Source organism: Piliocolobus tephrosceles, chromosome 8, assembly GCF_002776525.5.
Source record: "Piliocolobus tephrosceles isolate RC106 chromosome 8, ASM277652v3, whole genome shotgun sequence".
Taxonomy (NCBI): Eukaryota; Metazoa; Chordata; class Mammalia; order Primates; family Cercopithecidae; genus Piliocolobus; species Piliocolobus tephrosceles.
Window position 1 is genome coordinate 13,848,936 of NC_045441.1, and position 18,161 is coordinate 13,867,096.

At 53.6% G+C, this 18,161-nt stretch overlaps 1 protein-coding gene across 3 annotated transcripts in view; it reads left to right on the top strand.

Moving 5' to 3' along the window:
- The window catches only part of GTF2IRD1 (GTF2I repeat domain containing 1), a 145,329-nt gene that overhangs the window by 67,953 nt on the left and 59,215 nt on the right, over nt 1-18,161 (top strand). For all 3 annotated transcript variants that reach the window (XM_026456666.1, XM_026456665.2, XM_026456667.2), the window contains exons 7-14: nt 375-464; nt 3,552-3,635; nt 9,243-9,426; nt 10,864-10,889; nt 11,924-12,032; nt 14,073-14,110; nt 14,618-14,698; nt 15,807-15,896. In XM_026456666.1, coding sequence (XP_026312451.1) covers nt 375-464; nt 3,552-3,635; nt 9,243-9,426; nt 10,864-10,889; nt 11,924-12,032; nt 14,073-14,110; nt 14,618-14,698; nt 15,807-15,896 — 702 coding nt within the window. The remainder of the gene's footprint in view (nt 1-374; nt 465-3,551; nt 3,636-9,242; nt 9,427-10,863; nt 10,890-11,923; nt 12,033-14,072; nt 14,111-14,617; nt 14,699-15,806; nt 15,897-18,161) is intronic.

Consider the following 18,161-nt stretch of genomic DNA (forward strand, 5'->3'; position numbering starts at 1 on the left):
TCTTCTTCTTCTTCTTCTTCTTCTTCTTCTTATTATTATTATTATTATTATTATTATTGGGGAAAAAGCCCAAATATGTGGGCTGACCAAGGCTTCGAGCTTATACACGTAAAACAAGTGTTCTTATCTGGAAAAGGTGACCTCCGACATCCCTTTCTTGTTAATCTGGCTTTTGGCTAGCAGATTCTGGTACAGAATGTCTTAGGCCTCTGGTCAGGGACCTTGCCTTGAGTTTGTAATCACAGGAATCAGTTCTGGGGTCTCCCTGGCAGATGAGGCTGTTACCCCAGAGCCAGGGCCTATACACTGGGGCCAGATCTGGGGAACCCTCTTGGGGCCCACCTGGAACCCATTTCCTTCTCTCCCTTGTCCAGGACAGAAGCCCACCGGGCCTGGTGGGCCTCTCATCCAGAACGTCCATGCTTCCAAGCGCATTCTCTTCTCCATTGTCCATGACAAGTCAGGTAGGACGGCGCCCATGCAGCACCCAGGCCTGAGTGGGAATCTGGGGTTGGAGGTGGTGCTCATTGTAATTGATAAGTGTCTCCTGGGTCTTTGTGAGAGAAAGGAGGAACAGCTCTGCTCAAGGGACTGCAAGTAAACTGGGATATAATAGTTATCTACTGCTGTGTGATAAACTGCCCCAGACTAGGCATGGTGGCTCATACCTGTAATCCCAGCACTTTGGGAGGCTGAGGCAGGAGGGTTGCTTGAGGCCAGGAGTTTGAGACCAGCTAGGCAATAGAGCGAAACGCTGTCTCTGCAACAAATAAGAAAATTTAGCTGGATGTGGTGGTGCCTATCCTCCGAAGTCCCAGCTACTTGGGAGGCTGTGGCGGGAGGATCACTTGAGCCCAGGAGTTGAAGGCTGCAGTGAGCTGTGATCGCACCACTGCACTCCAGCCTGGGCAACAGTTAGACCCTATCTCTGAAAAAAAGTTATAACAAAAAATAAAATAAATAACCCCAAAACGGAGCTTAAAACATCAAGTGTTTATTACCTCACAGTTTCTGGGGGTTGGGAATTCAGGACTGACTGAGCTGGGCAGTGCTGGGTCACAGTCTCTCATGAGGATGCAGTCAAGATGTCGGCTGGGGTTGCTGTCATCCAAGCGCTCAACCGGGGTGGGAAGAGATGCTTCTGAGCTCATTCACACAGCTGTTGGTAGGAGGCCTCAGTTCCCCACCATGTGGGCTAGCCTTGACAGGGCTGCTTGAGCATCCTTACAACATGGCCGCCGGTTTCCTCCAGAGTTCTCGATCCAAAAGAGAGGAACGAGGAAGCCACATGGCTTTTATGACCCATCCTTAGAAGTTGCTGTCATGTTCTATCTGTTAGAAGCCAGAAACATGATCCAGCCTACCCTCCGTGGGAGAGGAATTAAACTCCACCTTTTAAAGGAAGCAATATATTGAATAAAATTAAAAAAAAGATCACACAGAAGTCCTGAGTGTAGCAAAGTGTGGGATTCAGTTATACCAAGAAGGAATGCAGTAGGACTTGCCATCAGTTTTGCCCTGTGTGGGTCTCAGCCTCACCTCCAGGAAGAGGTTCTGTAAGAAAACCCAGTCCTAGGCCAGGTGCAGTGGCTCACACCTGTAATCCCAGTGCTTTGGGAGGCTAAGGGGGAGGATGGCTTGAGGCCAGAAGTTCTAGACCAGGCCAGGCAACCTAGTGAGACCCCACGTCTACAAAATTTTAAGAAAGAAAGAAAACCCAGTCCCCTGGGATCAGAATGGAGGCTCCCCCGCCCCCCAAGCCATCCACAACCCAATCTGCCACTACCCCAAATAAGGTCCAGCCCTGGCAGGGAGGAGACGTAAATGTCCAGATAGAACAGCATCATGACAGGCCCGTGGGCTGGGGCACAAGCTGGGATAGAATCTCACTGGGTTGTCGCAAGCCAGATACTCAGCTTCTTTGAGCCTCAGTTTTCCTATCTGCAAAATGGGAATGATATCTCCGTTTAAAACTTGTCATAAGGAATTAAATAGGAGATTATTATGTATATATAAAGTACTTAGCACAGATAAGCACTTAACAAATTAAAGTTGTTACTTCTACTGATTACAAATGAACCAACGATCACTTGTTATTATTCAATCAAGACAGAGGTTTTGAGAGAGAGGCCAGCAGAGCTGAGAGTTTGGGGGAAGCCAACGAGGCCAGTGCTGAGTGAGACCTCAGATGCAGGAGGTACAAGGGTTAGATTCTCAAGATCAAGACTCAGCCCTGCCGGGCGCAGTGGCTCAAGCCTATAATCCCAGCACTTTGGGAGGCTGAGACGGGCGGATCACGAGGTCAGGAGATCGAGACCATCCTGGCTAACACGGTGAAACCCCCTCTCTACTAAAAAATACAAAAAACTAGCTGGGCGAGGTGGCGGGCGCCTGTAGTCCCAGCTACTCGGGAGGCTGAGGCAGGAGAATGGCGTAAACCCAGGAGGCGGAGGTTGCAGTGAGCTGAGATCCGGCCACTGCACTCCAGCCTGGGCGACAGAGCGAGACTCCGTCTCAAAAAAAAAAAGACTCAGCCCTTAGCCAGACATGGTAGCGGGCACCTGTAGTCTCAGCTACTCAGGAGGCTGAAGTGGGAGGATCGCTGGAGTCCAAGAGTTGGAGGCTGCTGTGAGCTATGATCACACCACTGCACTCCAGCCTGGGCAACAGAGTGAGACCCCATCTGTAAAAAAGAAAAAAGGAAAAAACACAGCCGTGACTCATACCTGTCGTCATCCCAGCTGCTTGGGAGGCTAAGGCAGGAGGATCACGTGAGCCCAGGAGTTCAAGGCTACAGTGAGCTATGACTACACCACTGCACACCAGACTGGGCAACAGAGTGAGACCCTGTCTCTATTTTTTAAAAAACATTTAAATTAAAAAATATAATACTCGATCTCAGGCCAGACACAGTGGCTTACACCTGTAATCCCAGCACTTTGGGAGGCCGAAGCAGGTGGATCACCTGAGGTCAGGAGTTCGAGACCGGCCTGGCCAACATGGTGAAACCCCGTCTCTACTAAAAATACAAAAATTAGCCAGGTGTGGTGGCACACGCCTGTAGTCCCAGCTACTCAGGAGGCTGAGGCAGGAGAATCACTTGAACCCGGGAGGTGGAGGTTGCAGTGAGCTGAGATCACGCCACTGCACTCCAGCCTGGGTGAGAGAGTAAGACACTATCTTAAAAAAAAAAAAAAAAGAAAAGAAAAGAAAGAAAAGAAAACTTGACCTCTTTTTATGCTGAAGGGACTGCTTTTCCAGCCTCCTGTATGTCTGGGGCAGGATGGGCTCGGGATGGACAGGCTGAGCCTATTCTGACACCACACCCGTGGGAGAGGCCAGAGACAAATGTTAGGGCAGGAACAGGCAGATGGGGAACCATCAGAGCACCCTGAATTCGTGTACGGTCTGAGGTGGGAGAGGGTGGAAGGACTGGGGGCTGGGGCCGGCCTCGGGGTCTCTGGGGGTGAAAGCCCGGTGGTCATGTCCGGTGGGGGGCATGTGACCATCCCGTGGGGCCCTGCTCACTTGTGCCTCCTGTGTTTTGATAGAGAAGTGGGACGCCTTCATAAAGGAAACCGAGGACATCAACACGCTCCGGGAGTGTGTGCAGATCCTGTTTAACAGCAGATATGGTGAGTGGGCGGCGCGGCCCGCCGTGTGGCCCCAGCAGCCGTGTTGAGCATCTCATTACGTGGCAATCACTCGTGTTCCCCAACACGGCAGCGGGAGCCATATGCTGGCTCCCGCGCGCCGGCAACACTAATGTCATCCGTCGCGGGCTCCTCCTGTCTGGGTAGGGGGTGGTTGTGTCAATATTTCCCTTCCAGATTCTTCAGGGGGCGGAACTGATGGCAAAGCCCCAGACCTGGGCTCAGCGGTGGGGAGCGGGGCAGGTTGGGGGCAGAGATTGCCCATCTGGGGGCTGGGCGCGGTGGCTCATGCCTGTCATCCCAGCGCTTTGGGAGGCCATGGTGGGAGGATCACCAGAGGCCGGGGGTTCAAGACCAGCTTGACCAACATAGTGAGACCTCCCATCTCTACAAAAAAAAATTTTTAAACCAGGCTGGGCGCAGTGGCTCATGCCTGTAATCCCAGCACTTTGGGAGGCGGAGGCGGGCGGATCACCTGAGGTCAGGAGTTCGAGGCCAGCCTGGCCGACATGCTGGAACCCTGTCTCTACTAAAAATACAAAAATGAACTGGGTGTGGTAAAACACGCCTGTAATCCCAGTTACTCGGATCCTGAGGCATGAGAGTCACTGGAACCTGGTGCAGTGAGCCAAGATTGTGGCACTGCACTTCAGCCTGGTGACGGAGTGAGACTCTGTCTCAAAAAATACGAATAAATAAAAAATAAAAGTTAGAAGATTAACCACACACCTGGGGTCTTAGCTACTTGCAGGCTGAGGTGGGAGGATTGCTTGAGCCCAGAAGGTTGAGGCTATAGTGAGCTATGATTGTACCCCTGCACTCCAGCCTGGGCGACAGAGCGAGACCCTATCTCTCCAAAAAAAAAACAAACATAACAGATTGCCCATCAGGGGAAGTATCCATAAGGCCCAGAAAAATCTGTGTTGGCCTCATGTGCCAGTCCCCCACAGTAACACACCATTTCCTGCCTCCCAGCCTTTATCTGTGCTGTGTCCTCTGCCTGGCACAGCCTTTTCACATTTTAGGGACAAATTCCTAATTGTTCTTTGTCTTGGGAGTCACCTCCTCCAGGAAGCCTCTGGGTCCCCAGCCTGGGCCAGGTAGGCCTGGGTACCCTGATGGTTCCCTCTCTGTGACACCTTGGGAACTTGATACCCCTTGCCTGCCACTGTCTCCCTGAGGGCCAGGTCTGCACCCAACCCCTCTCTTTGTCCCTAGCACCCAGGACAGAGTCAGGCTCATAGCAGATGTCAGCCCACTGCACTCTGGAAAGAAAACGCAAGTGGTAGGCGCTGTGGCTCATGCCTGTCATCCCAGCACTTGGGGAGGCCGAGGCGGGTGAATCACTTGAGCTCAGGAGTTCGAGACCAGCCTGGACAACATGGTGAAACCCCATCTTTACAAAAACACAAAAATTAACCGGGCGTGGCATGGTGGCATGCACCTGTAGTCCTAGCTACTTTGGGAGGCTGAGGCAGAAGAATCACTTGAACATGGGAGGCGGAGGTTACAGTGAGCCAAGATCACGCCATGGCACTCCATCTAGCCTGGGTGACAGTGAGGCTTTCTCTCAAAAAAAAAAATAAAATAAAATCATTAAGAAAAGAATTCAGAAAGAAAAAAAAAGAAGGGAGGATATTCCAAGGAAGAAACAGTCTCAATAGGCTGGGAAGTCAAAGGTGGCTTCATGGACAAGGTGCCCTGTGACCATGGCTGGGGCAGCCTCTGCATGTGGGCTGGGCCTTCTACATTGCGATGGGGCTGAGCAAGACTCTGCAGGCCTTAATGAGGAGCCTGGGATAGCCGGCTGCCTTTGATGTGGCCACGCTCGCCCAGCCAGCCTCCTCGCTCCTCAGAGCTGCAAAGGGCTGTCTGCACCTGCCCCTGAGTCTCTCCCCGCCCCAGGCAGGTGTGAGCCAGGTGGAGGTTGGGGGAGGGGAATCAGGGAGGAGCCGGCTCTGCCTGCCTTGGGAGGGTTCTGCCCAGGCCAGTGTTCTGGCCTGTCCCACGCCCTGGACTTTCCAAAATGCCAAGCCTTTTCCAAATGTCAGTTCCTGAGTCGCATCCAAAGAGTGTTGGGTGTGGAGTGGTCAAGACCTTGTTCCCCATAAAGCCAGAGCTCCCTCTGGGGAGCTGCGCGGGGGAGAAGGCAGCGCCCAGGAGTACTGGGGACCCCCTGGATGGTGGGGACAGGGTCTGGCAGCCCAAGGCATCCCACAGACTGTGGGTGAGCAACCCCTGCTCCCAGCTCTACCAGCCACCAAATCTGGGTGAACTGGGCCAGTGCGGGTGGTGCAGAGGGGGAAGAAACAGAAACATAAGAATTGGGGGAAACGTTAGGCTTCAGGAAGCCTCGAGGACATGTCCTCTGAGAAGATGCTGGGACCAGGTGAAGGGCCGAGGACGGTGGCACTGCATGAAGGCAGCCCCTTCCCAAGGGGCAATAGCAGGGTTTGGGTTCGGCCCTCTGTCCACTGAGTCTCCCTGCTGCTGAAAAGACAGGCCCCGATAAACCAGATGAACCAGACTGAGACGAATTCACAGGCACTCAAAGGACCAGTCGCTCAAGGGCTGGGGCTGGGGGTGGCTGCTGATGTGGGAGGTGGAGGGGTGTGGGGAGAGATGCCTTGCCAGCTGTTGAGATTTCGAGGGTTTAATTTGACAATGAGCTAAGTGTGACTTCTCAGTGGGATCTGGATGCCAAAGCCACCAACGCAGACCTGGGCCGCTGCGTCAACAGGAAAACAATGTCAGAGGCACCCGAGGGAGGGCCCAGGCAGGGCTGGAGGGAGGTCCAGCTCTGGGTTGGCACTTACAGGAACACGGACAAAGCATGGTGTGGCCAGAGAAGCAGGGCTAGGGCAGGGAGGGGCCTGAGGAACAACCAGGAGATATGGGAGCCTGGAAGGAGGACAGTGTGTCCAGGCCCCATCCATGGTCACACGAGGAGGCAAGAGTGAAGTGGATACTCAGGCCAGGGGAAGGGTGAGCCATGAAAGTACTTAAGGCCAGGAGCAGTAGCTCATACCTGTAATCTCAGCACTTTGGGAGGCTGAGGCAGGAGGATCACTTGAGCCCAGGAGTTTGAGATCAGCCTGGGCAACATAGCAAGACCCCATCTCTCCAAAAAATACAAAATAAACAGCTGGGCATAGGAACGCATGCCTGTAGTCCCAGCTACTCTAAAGGCTGAGGCAGGAGGATCACTTTAGCCAGAAGTTGAGGCTGCAGTGAGCAATGATTGCACCACTGCACTTCAGCCTGGCCTGTTAGCAAGACGCTGTCTCTAAAAAAGAAAGAAAATACCAGCTTGTATTAGGAACGTAGTAGGTGCTTCAAAAGTATTTGGTGTGGGGCCGAATGCAGTAGCTCATGCCTGTAATCCCAGCACTTTGGGAGGCTGAGGCGGGTGGATCACCTGAGGTCAGGAGTTCGAGACCAGCCTGGCCAACATGGTGTCTCTACTAAAAATACAAAAAATTAGCTGGGCATGGCAGTGCACACCTGTAATCCCAGCTACTCGGGAGGCTGAGGCAGGGAGAATCTCTTGAACCTGGTTGGCAGAGGTTGCAGTGAGCCAAGATTGTGCCATTGCACTCCAGTTTGGGCAACAGAGCAAGACTCCGTTGGGGGAAAAAAAAGTATTTGGTGAATGAATGAATGAAAACGTGGAGCTGGGGTGGAAGTGGATGACTGAAATGGCACAAGTCTGGAAAAATAGAGCAAGTAACCTGGGCATGAGCCTGGATTCTGTCGCTTGGCTGTTGGCAGAGCCGTGAGCTTCTGGGGTGCGTCTTGTTTATGGCACTGGTAAATGGAGGGCATGCTGAGCTCCTCCCTGGAAGAAGAGACACACCTGTGCTCACCTGTGCAACCACTCGCCCGCCAACAGACAACCTCAAGCTTGGGCACTTCCTTTAGCCATTTGTATATTCACCATGCAGAAAGCACTTAGTGTGTGCCCAGCCCCATTGAGGTCGCAGTGGCAAGGCAGAAAACAAAACCCCTACTCTGTTTTAGACAGTCTCACTCTGTCGCCCAGGCTGGAGTGTAGTGGTGCAATCACAGCTCACTGCATCTTCAAACTCCTGGGCTCAAGCGATCCTCCCACCTCAGCCTGCCAAGTAGCTGGGACTACAGGCATGCTCCACCACGCCCAACTAATTTTTTGTATTTTTATAGAGATGGCTTCTTACTGTGTTGCCCAGGCTGGTCTTGAACTCCTAGGCTCAAGCATTCTCCAACTGCTGTGGCCTTCCAAAGTGCTGGGATGACAAGCATGAGCCACCAGACCTGGCCAAAACCCCTGTTTTTCTGCAGCCTCCTTTCTAGACAGTGAGCACACGTAGAGATGAGTGTGGATGTAGCGTCAGGTGGTGACCAGTGGATAACTGACACAGCAGAGGAGGGAATGAGGGATGGAGAAGGCTGTGTTAGGTTGCCAAGGTGCTATTTGAGCAAATACCTGAAAGGAGGGAGTGAGGGAGGGAGAGAGGAAGGAAGGAAAGGTGGGCGGATGGGTGGATGGATGGATGGATGGATGGACGGATGGATGGATGGATGGATGTTTGTGGATTTCTGGGAGAAAGGGATCTGAGCAGACAGAAGAGCAAGTACAAAGGCATTGAACTGCGTGTATGCTCCTGGCAGGTAGAGGAAGCACCAAGGGGGTGGCAGAGGTAGGGGGAGCCACACAGAGGCATGAAGGGGGCAGATGAGGTCAGAGGTGATGAAGTCACATAGGTAGGACTTTGGCTGTCACCAAATCAGATGGGAGCCACTGGACATTTTTTATTTTATTTTTTTAGAGACAGGGCCTCACTCTGTTGCCCAGGCTGGAGTGCAGCGGCATGATCTTGGCTCACTGCAGCTTCAGACTCCTAGGCTCAAGTGATTCTCCTGCCTCAGCCTCCCAAGTAGCTGGGACTACAGGCATGCACCACCACACCTAGCTTTTTATATTTTACTTTCTGCAGAGATGGGGTCTTGCTATGTTGTCTAGGCTGGTCTTTTTTTTTTTTTTTTGAGACGGAGTCTTGCTCTGTCGCCCAGGCTGGAGTATAGTGGCGTGATCTCGGCTCACTGCAAGCTCCACCTCCCAGGTTCACACCATTCTCCTGCCTCAACCTCCTGAGTAGTTGGGACTACAGGCACCTACCACCACGCCCGGCTGATTTTTTTTTTTTTTTTTTTGTATTTTTAGTAGAGACAGGGTTTCACCGTGTTAGCCAGTATGGTCTCGATCTCCTGACCTCGTGATCCGCCCGCCTCGGCCTCCCAAAGTGCTGGGATTACAGGCGTAGGCCACCGCGCCCAGCCCCAGGCTGGTCTTGAACTCCTGGGCTCAAGCCATCTGCCCACCTCAGCCTCCCAGAGTGCTGGAATTACAGGCATGAGGCACCGCACCCAGCCCAGCCAATTTCCTAACAGAAAAGTGACATGATTTTGACATTTCTGCAGGACCCCTGTGGCGCTACATGGCCAGAGTGGAGTGGGGACGGTGGAAGGTGATGGTGACCGCAGCCCCCGGGTCCTGTGCGTGCAGCAGCCTGTCTCACACTCAGTCTTGCCATTTTGTTGTCTTTCCAGCGGAAGCCCTGGGCCTGGACCACATGGTCCCCGTGCCCTACCGGAAGATTGCCTGCGACCCGGAGGCTGTGGAGATTGTGGGCATCCCGGACAAGATCCCCTTCAAGCGCCCCTGCACTTACGGAGTCCCCAAGCTGAAGCGGATCCTGGAGGAGCGTCATAGCATCCACTTCATCATTAAGAGGTGCGGATGGGGCTGGGCGCAGTGGCTCACGCCTGTAATCCCAGCACTTGGGAAGGCCGAGGCAGGCGGATCACCAGGTCAGGAAATCAAGACCATCCTGGCTAACACGGTGAAAACCCATCTCTACTAAAAATCCAAAAATGTAGCCGAGCGTGGTGGTGGGTGCCTGTAGTCCCAGCTACTCAGGAGGCTGAGGCAGGAGAATGGCGTGAACCCGGGAGGCGGAGCTTGCAGTGAGCTGAGATAGCGCCACTGCACTCCAGCCTGGATGGCAGAGTAAGACTCCATCTCAAAAAAAACTAAAATTTAAATCTAAAAAAAAAAAGGGAAAAGGGACAATGATGGCCCCCCCAACCAAGTTTTCCTAACATAAAATGAAAAAGTAGATGAAACACACCTGACATGTAGCAGATGTTTAATAAGCATAAGGTGTTTCTTCATTGACCTCATTTCCCTCATGAATTAAAACATCATTCAGTGCATAAGTGCACGTGAAGCCATTTCTGACCTGGGCGTCCTTGGGCAAGTTACTTAACCACTCTGTGCCTCATTTACATAAAACAGGCCTGATACCAGCCGAGGCAACATGGCGAGACCCTGTCTCTGAAAAATATTTTAAAAATTAACCAGGCATGGTGGCAGGTGCCTGCAGTCCCAGTTACTGTAATCCCAGTTCTTTGGGAGACCGAGGCAGGCGAATCACCTGAGGTCAGGAGTTCGAGACCCGCCTGGCCAACATGGTGGAACCCCGTCTCTACTAAAAATACAAAAATTAGCCGGGTGTGGTTGCACACGCCTGTAATCCCAGCTACTCAGGAGGCTGAGGGAGGAGAATCCCTTGAACCCGGGAGGTGGAGGTTCAAGGGGGACCTAGCAGGAAATTAGAACACAGGCAAAAACGCCAGTCATGGGAGGCAGAGCCAGGGGTGCGAGGCTGGCGATGACTTCTGTTTTCACACTGAGACGCCTCACTCCCCTGCCGAGATCACGCCACTGCACGCCAGCCTGGGCGACAGAGCAAGACTCCACCTAAAAAAAGAAATTAATTTATTTATTTAATTAAAGTACAACAATTAGCAGGGCAAGGTGGCGCACGTCTGTCGTCCCAGCTACTCAGGAGTCTGAGGCAGGAGAATCGCTTGAACCCTGGAGGCGGAGGTTGCCGTGAGCCGAGATCGCACCACTGCACTCCAGCCTGGGTGACAAAGTGAGACTCTGTCTCCAAAAATAAGAATATAAATAAACGGTTTGGGATGTTTTGAGACTCCGACATGCCCTCTCCTGCCTGCATGTGTGCTCAGTGCCCAGGTCTGAAGCTGTAGCTATGCATGTGCCATTCAGTGACCACCACCGGAGGGGACCTGGGGCATCTCCGCGAGCCCCGGGAGAGCCCTCCAGCCTGCGCCGTTCTCATGCCTGTCTCTCTTCTCTCCCCAGGATGTTTGATGAGCGAATTTTCACAGGTATGTGGGGACCATCTAGTCCATTCTGAAGTTTCCAGGTTGATCCCCCAACAGAACCCGAGCTGCCACCGCCCTGGACTTGGTCCCCCTGAGCGCCTCCCCTCAGACAGGGAGAGAGGCTGGGCTCTGGCTTCTGTGTCCTGGGACAGAAACGAGTCCCGGGCTCCTAGGTGCTGACAGACTGTCAGGAAAACCCCTACCAGCTTCGAATGCCCTGGACAGATAGTACTAAAGCTGAACACTAACCTGTGCCAGGTTAGTGACCCTGTACCTGTACCAGGCTCTCTTCAAAGCTGCCAGCATGTTTTATTGTAATCTGATTCCAACAATCCTATGAAGCTGGCTCCACTCCTATCCTCACGTGCAGACAGAGGAACGGAAGCCTGGCTGGTGAGCACCGGTCCCTGCTGCATGCCCAGCAGTGTGACTCCAGAGCTCATGCAGTGGCCCGTGGGCCAGCACACCTGTCCCAAGAGGAAGACACGGGCTCTTCCCGGGGCAGCAAAAGCATCACGGATCTTGGGGGACCATGTACCTGGCACCCCAGTTCTGGTCCCGCCTCCCACCAGCTCTGTGACTTTGGGCAAGATCTTATGGTCTTCGGTTTCCACATCTGTGACATGGGGATGATAATAGCGCCTTCCTCTGGGCTCCTGGCACGATGAAATGAGAACCTGGTCCCGAGATGCAGCCGTGGGGAAGCCCTGCCCCTTTTCTACGGGCTCAGCCCCTGTAGTGTGTTGGAGGGCAGGAGAACCATCTCGGGTTGCTGCCTCCCCTTCCTCCTGCCCCTTGCTCTCCCAAATCTCTGGCCGCCTCTGGCACTAGGGCTGCTGTTCCTCCTTCCGGCGGCAGAGTCTCTCCCCAGGACCCGTTCCTGGCTGTTGGCTGGACGTGGCACCCACAAGGATGGGCAGAGGCCAGGTCCTATCCCCGGGATTCCCCCAGCTTCACACAGAGACCTTTGCCCAGGGGCCCTGCAGCAAGAGGAGGCCAGAGGGCCTTCACCCTGACCTCCCTGTCTCTCCCCACAGGGAACAAGTTTACCAAAGACACCACGAAGCTGGAGCCAGCCAGCCCGCCAGAGGACACCTCTGCAGAGGTCTCTAGGGCCACCGTCCTTGACCTTGCTGGAAATGCTCGGTGAGGCCCCGCCCCAGCCCCTGAGGCCCACAGCCAGCCCTGCTCTGGGTTGAGGCTGTGTTACCTGCAAGGGGGGGACCCAGGGCGGCTCCCACTACACCACCACCCCTCAAAAGTGCAAAGGGAGGGCAAGGGAAAACAGACTCCACCTACTTCCCTCTGCCTAGAGAACGCTCATCTAGAGAACTCTTCTGCCCCCAATATCTAGCCAGATGTCACCTCTCTCAGAAGCCTCTAAATGCCCACACTAGGCCAGGCACGGTGGCTCACACCTATAATCCCAGCACTTTGGTAGGCCAAGGCAGGCGGATCTCTTGAGGCAGGAGTTCAAGACCAGCCTGGGCAACATGGTGAAACCCCATCTCTACTAAAAACACAAAAATTAGCCGGGTGAGATTGCGCTACTGTACTCCAGCCTGGGTGACAGGACTAGACTCTGTCTAAAAATAAATACACACCCACGCCCGGCCAGGCTTGGTGGCTCACTCCTGTAATCCCAGCGCTCTGGGAGGCCAAGGTGGGTGGATCTCTTGATCCCAGGAATTTGAGACCAGCCTGGGCAACATAGTGAGACCCTTGTCTCTACAGAAAATAAAAAGTAAGCTGGGTAGGCCGGGCACGGTGGCTCAAACCTGTAATCCCAGCACTTTGGGAGGCCGAGACGGGTGGATCACGAGGTCAGGAGATCGAGACCATCCTGGCTAACATGGTGAAACCCCTTCTCTACTAAAAAAATACAAAAAACTAGCCGGGCGAGGTGGCAGGCGCCTGTAGTCCCAACTACTCGGGAGGCTGAGGCAGGAGAAGGGCGTAAACCCGGGAGGCGGAGCTTGCAGTGAGCTGAGATCCGGCCACTGCATTCCAGCCTGGGCGACAGAGCGAGACTCCGTCTCAAAAAAAAAAAAAAAAAAGTAAGCTGGGTGTGGTAGCTGGTACCTGTGGTCCCAGCTACTTGGGAGGCTGAAGTGGGAGGATTGCTTGAGTCTGGGAGGTCAAGGCTGCAGTGAACTATGATTGCACCACTGCACTCCACTCCAGCCTGGGCAACAGAGTAAGACTTCATTTCAAAAATACAAACATGCAGCTGGGCGTGATGGTTTACGCCTGTAATCCCAGCACTTTGGGAGGCTGAGCCAGGCAGATCACCTGAGGTCAGGAGTTCGAAACCAACCTGGCCAACATGGTGAAACCCTGTCTCTACTAAAAATACAAAAATAATTAGCCAGGTATGGTGGCACATGCCTGTAGTCCCAGCCACTCGGGAGGTTGAGGCAGGAGAATTGCTTGAACCCTGGAAGCAGAGGTTGCAGTGAACCAAGATTGTGCCACTGCACTGCAGCCTGGGCAACAGAGCAAGACTTCATCTCAAAAAAATAAATAAATACATGGATGCATATATACATATACATACATACCTACATGCATACATACATACCAACACCAGGTTCAGTGCCTGTCCTGAGTGCCCACCAGACCCTGCCCCCAGCACTCAGCTTGGCTACCATCCACCAACACCCCCTAAGCACGTTCTGACCTCTTAGGGGCAGGGGTGGGCCGTTTATCCCAGAATCCTCACATCATATCAGGGCTCTCCCTGCAGTTCTCTGGGAGGGAGGGAATCAACCAAATCATCCATCCCAGGGTCCCTGCCACCTTCATTCCCCAGCCCCCTCCCCAGATTCTTAACCCTTTCCAGGCCCTGCAGGTCTCAGTCCCCCACAAGCAGGGATACTGTGTCAAGGCCAGGAGCCCCTGAGCTCCCAGATGGTGAGGAAGGGGGATCCCCAGATGGTTCACCCCAGGAGAGTGAGCAGGTGCCTGGCTCGGCCACCCCTGGAGATTGTGGTCCCTGGAGACAGGGCACGGGGAATCTCCCTGGTGGAGGTGGGGAGCACCATCCTGGAGGGCCAGGGGGTGATGGGGCAAGGATGCCTTCTGCAGTGGTGACTGCGGTGGGCCCCGACTGCCTGGAGGAGCAAGGCTGGGGCAGGGTGGCCCTGGACTTGGCTGACAGATGTTATTTTCTGCTTCCCTTCACAGGTCAGACAAGGGCAGCATGTCTGAAGACTGCGGGCCAGGTGAGAAGGAACAGGGCCCACTGTATGTGTCATGGGCTGGGAGGGCAACCACCAGCCCTACCCGGCAGCCTTGGGGAGGAGCTTAACTCAGCCCATGAGCCTGGAGTGCTAACGAGCCTCCTCTGCCCACCTGCATCCCCCAGGCCTCGCCACACCAAGGTGCAAGGCATGCTGGGAGCTTACTGGGGTTGGGGGCATGGAGACCTGAGTGCTGGCGTCACCACTGCCTCCTGTTGATGCCCAGACTCAGGCTCCAGGCTCTTGGACCAGCAGTCTCCCCTCTGGGAGGGCCTCCATCACCAGGTCTGTAAATTGGAGCCCCTAAGCCTGGCCTGAGGGCGCCCCAACCACCATTTCCAGTCTGGGCAGGAGCCAGGGTGCTGACATGACTTGTCCTAGGTAGGGCCTCACTAACAAGTTACAGACGGCAGAATGTTCTGGAAAGACTCACTCTGCCCAGTCAGGTTCATGCCAGACTTGACCGGATCTTTCCTTTCCTCCTTGCAGGAACCTCCGGGGAGCTGGGCGGGCTGAGGCCTATCAAAATTGAGCCAGAGGATCTGGACATCATTCAGGTCACCATCCCAGGTAAGGGACGGGTGTCTGACCACCCCCCTGCAGAAATGAGGGCCGGACCATTAGCCTCCCGAGGGTCAGTCCTGGTGAGGAAGAGGCCTCCAGGCCGCTGTTTCTCTCCGTGGATTCTGAGAGCTACTAGGGTATTGTGAGTGCTTTTTCTGGCCACATCTGCCCCCTATGTTGTGAATCAGTGTTCTCAGCTCTGACCTTCCGGAAGGCCCCCTCAAACTTCACCTCCCTGGCTTGGCTCCCCTGGGATTTGTGAGGCTAGAGAGAAGGAAAAGCCATGGGCGTGAGAGGCTCCAAGTTTGACCCTACTCCCTGCCAAGCTTCATTTTCCACATCTTCAGAGGAGACGGTAGTTTTGGGCCCTGGAGCCTCAGTATGGGGTGACTGTCAGAAGCCAAGACAGTGCCGGGCACAGTGGCTCATGCTTGTAATCCCAGCATTTTGGGTGGCTGACACGAGAGGATTGCTTGAGGCCAGGAATTCAAGACCAGCCTGGGCAACATAGCGAGACCCCGCCCCCCATCTCTACGAAAAATACAAAAAATTAGCCAGATGTGGTAGTGTGTGCCTGTAGGTGTAACTACTCAGGAGGCTGAGGCAGGAGGATCACTTGAGCCCGAGAGTTGGAGGCTGCAGTGAGCTGTGGTCACACCACTGCACTCCAGCCCGGGCAACACAGTGAGACCCTATCTCAAAAAACAGAAATGGCCAGGCAAGGTGGCTTACACCTGTAATCCCAGCACTTTGGGAGGCCGAGGTGGGCGGATCACCTGAGGTCAGGAGTTAGAGACCAGCCTGGCCAACATGGTGAAATCCCATCTCTACTAAAAATACAAAAATTAGCCAGGCATGGTGGCTCACACCTGTAGTCCCAGCTACTCGGGAGGCTGAGGCAGGAGAATCACTTGAACCCGGGAGGGGGTGGTTACAGTGAGCCGAGATGGCACCACTGCACTCCAGTCTGCACAAAAGAGTGAGACTCCATCTCGAGCAAATTAAAAAAGAGAGAAAGAAAAGGACCCTTGTCTGTGGGGAGACTGGGCTGGGTGGTCCCTGAGGGACTGTGACAGGCAGAAGACACCCGTGTCATTCGGAGTTTCGTCTTCAGACCCCTCGCCAACCTCTGAGGAAATGACAGACTCGATGCCTGGACACCTGCCATCAGAGGATTCTGGTTATGGGATGGAGATGCTGACAGGTAAGAAATGGACCTGGGCTGGTGGTGCTTGGGACTTATCTCCCCAGGGAGCAAAGGGAAAGGGGTGGGCCAGGCAGTCCCCAGGCTTTTCTTGGTGTTGAGCGCCTCTAGTAGAGGAAACCCAATATACGCCTGACCCCAATCCAAGGTTGGGTTCCTTTTGGAAACCTCAAGCAGGCTCTATGTATTTATTTATTTATTTATTTATTTATTTAGAGATGGAGTTTCACTCTTGTTGCCCAGGCTGGAGTGCAGTGACGCAATGTCGGCTCACCGCAACCTCTGCCTCCTGGGTTCAAGCAATTCTCCTGCCCCAGCCTCCTGAGTAGCTGGGATTATGGGCATGTGCCACCACGCCCGGCTAATTTTGTATTTTTAGTAGAGGCGGGCTTGCAACATGTTGGTCAGGCTGGTCTTGAACTCCCGATCTCAGGTGATCCACCTGCCTCAGCCTCCCAAAGTGCTGGGATTGTAGGCATGAGCCACTGTGCCCAGCCATAGGCTCCATTTATAACAAGGCCCAGCATCCTTCCCAGGAACCACCTGTTGGGATTAATTTGTCCATTTATTCCAACAACTATTTATTGAGCATCTGTTGTGTACCAGGTCCTGTGTAAGGGGCTGGAGACAAAGCAGTGAAGCAAGCAGAAGTCCCCACCTCCTGGGGTGCACATCCTCATATGAAGAGATAGATGGATAGTAAACAAATAAGTAAAATAGGCAGGCTAAGGTGGCTCATGCCTGTAATCCCAGCACTTCGGGAAGCCAAGGCTAGGGGATTACTTGAGGCGGGAGTTCGCAATCACCCTGGGCAACATAGAGAGACCCATCTCTTATATTTTTTGAGATGGAGCCTCACTCCACCACCCAGGCTGGAGTGCAGTGGTGCAGTCTCAGCTCACTGCAACCTCCACCTCCTGGGTTCAAGCAGTTCTCCTGCCTCAACCTGAGTAGTTGGGATTACAGGCACCTGCCACCGCGCCTGGCTAGTTTTTTTATATTTTTAGTAGAGACAGGGTTTCACCACGATGGCCAGGCAGGTCTCAAACTCCTGACCTCAAATGATCCTCCTGCCTCGGCCTCCCGAAGTGCTGAGATTATAGGTGTGAGCCACCACGCCCTGCCTCAACAAATATTTATTGAGTACCTGTTGTGTAGTAGGTTCTGCGTAAGGGGCTGGGGAAAAAGCAGTGGACCAAACAGGTGTCCCCACTTGATGGGGTACACATCCTCGTGTGGAGAGATAAACAGTAAGCAAATAAGTAAAATAGGCAGGGTGAGGTGGCTCACGCCTGTAATTCCAGCACTTTGGGAGGCCAAGGTGACGGGCCTGCTTGAGGCCAGGAGTTCGAGACCAGCCTGGGCAACATAGCAAGACCGCCATCTCTATAAGGTTTTTTTTTTTTAATTGACTGACACAGTGGCTCACACCTATAATCTCAACACTTTGGGAGGCCAAGTCAGGAGAATTGCCTCAGCCCAGGAGCTTGAGACCAGCCTGGGCACCATGGTGAAACCTTATCTCTACAAGAAATACACAAATTAGTTGGGCCTGGTGGTGCGTGTCTGTAGTCCTAGCTACTTGGGAGGCTGGGGTGGAAGGATTGATTGAGCCCAGGAGGTTGAGGCTGTGGTGAGCTGTGATGGTGCCACTGAGCAAGACCCTGTCTTAAAGAGGTCAGGCGCATTGGCTCACACCTGTAATTCACCACTTTGAGAGGCCAAGGCGGGCAGATCACTTGAGGTTAGGAGTTCAAAACCAGCCTGGCCAGCATGGTGAAACCCCGTCTCTACTAAAAATACAAAAATTAGCTGGGTGTGGTGGCACGTGCCTGTAGTCCCAGCTACTGAGGAGGCTGAGGCAGGAGAATTACTTGAACCCAGGAGGCAGAGGTTGCAGTGAGCCAAGATTTTGCCATTGCACTCCAGCTGGGGTGACAGAGTGAAACTCTGCCTCAAAATAAATAAATAAATAAATAGATAGATGCATAGATAGATACAAATTTAGACAGGCGTGGTGGGACCTGTGTGTAGTCCCATCTACTCAGGAGGCTAAGGCAAGAGGATCCATTGAGCCCAGGAGTTAGAGCCTGCAGTGGGCTATGATGGTACCACTGCACTCCAGTCTGGGTGCCACAGCAAGACACCATCTCAAAAAAACAAAAATAGGCCGGGCATGAAGACTGAAGACTGCATAATCCCAGCACTTTGGGAGGCCAAGGCGGGCAGATCTCCTGAGGCCAGGAGTTCAAGATCAGCCTGGCC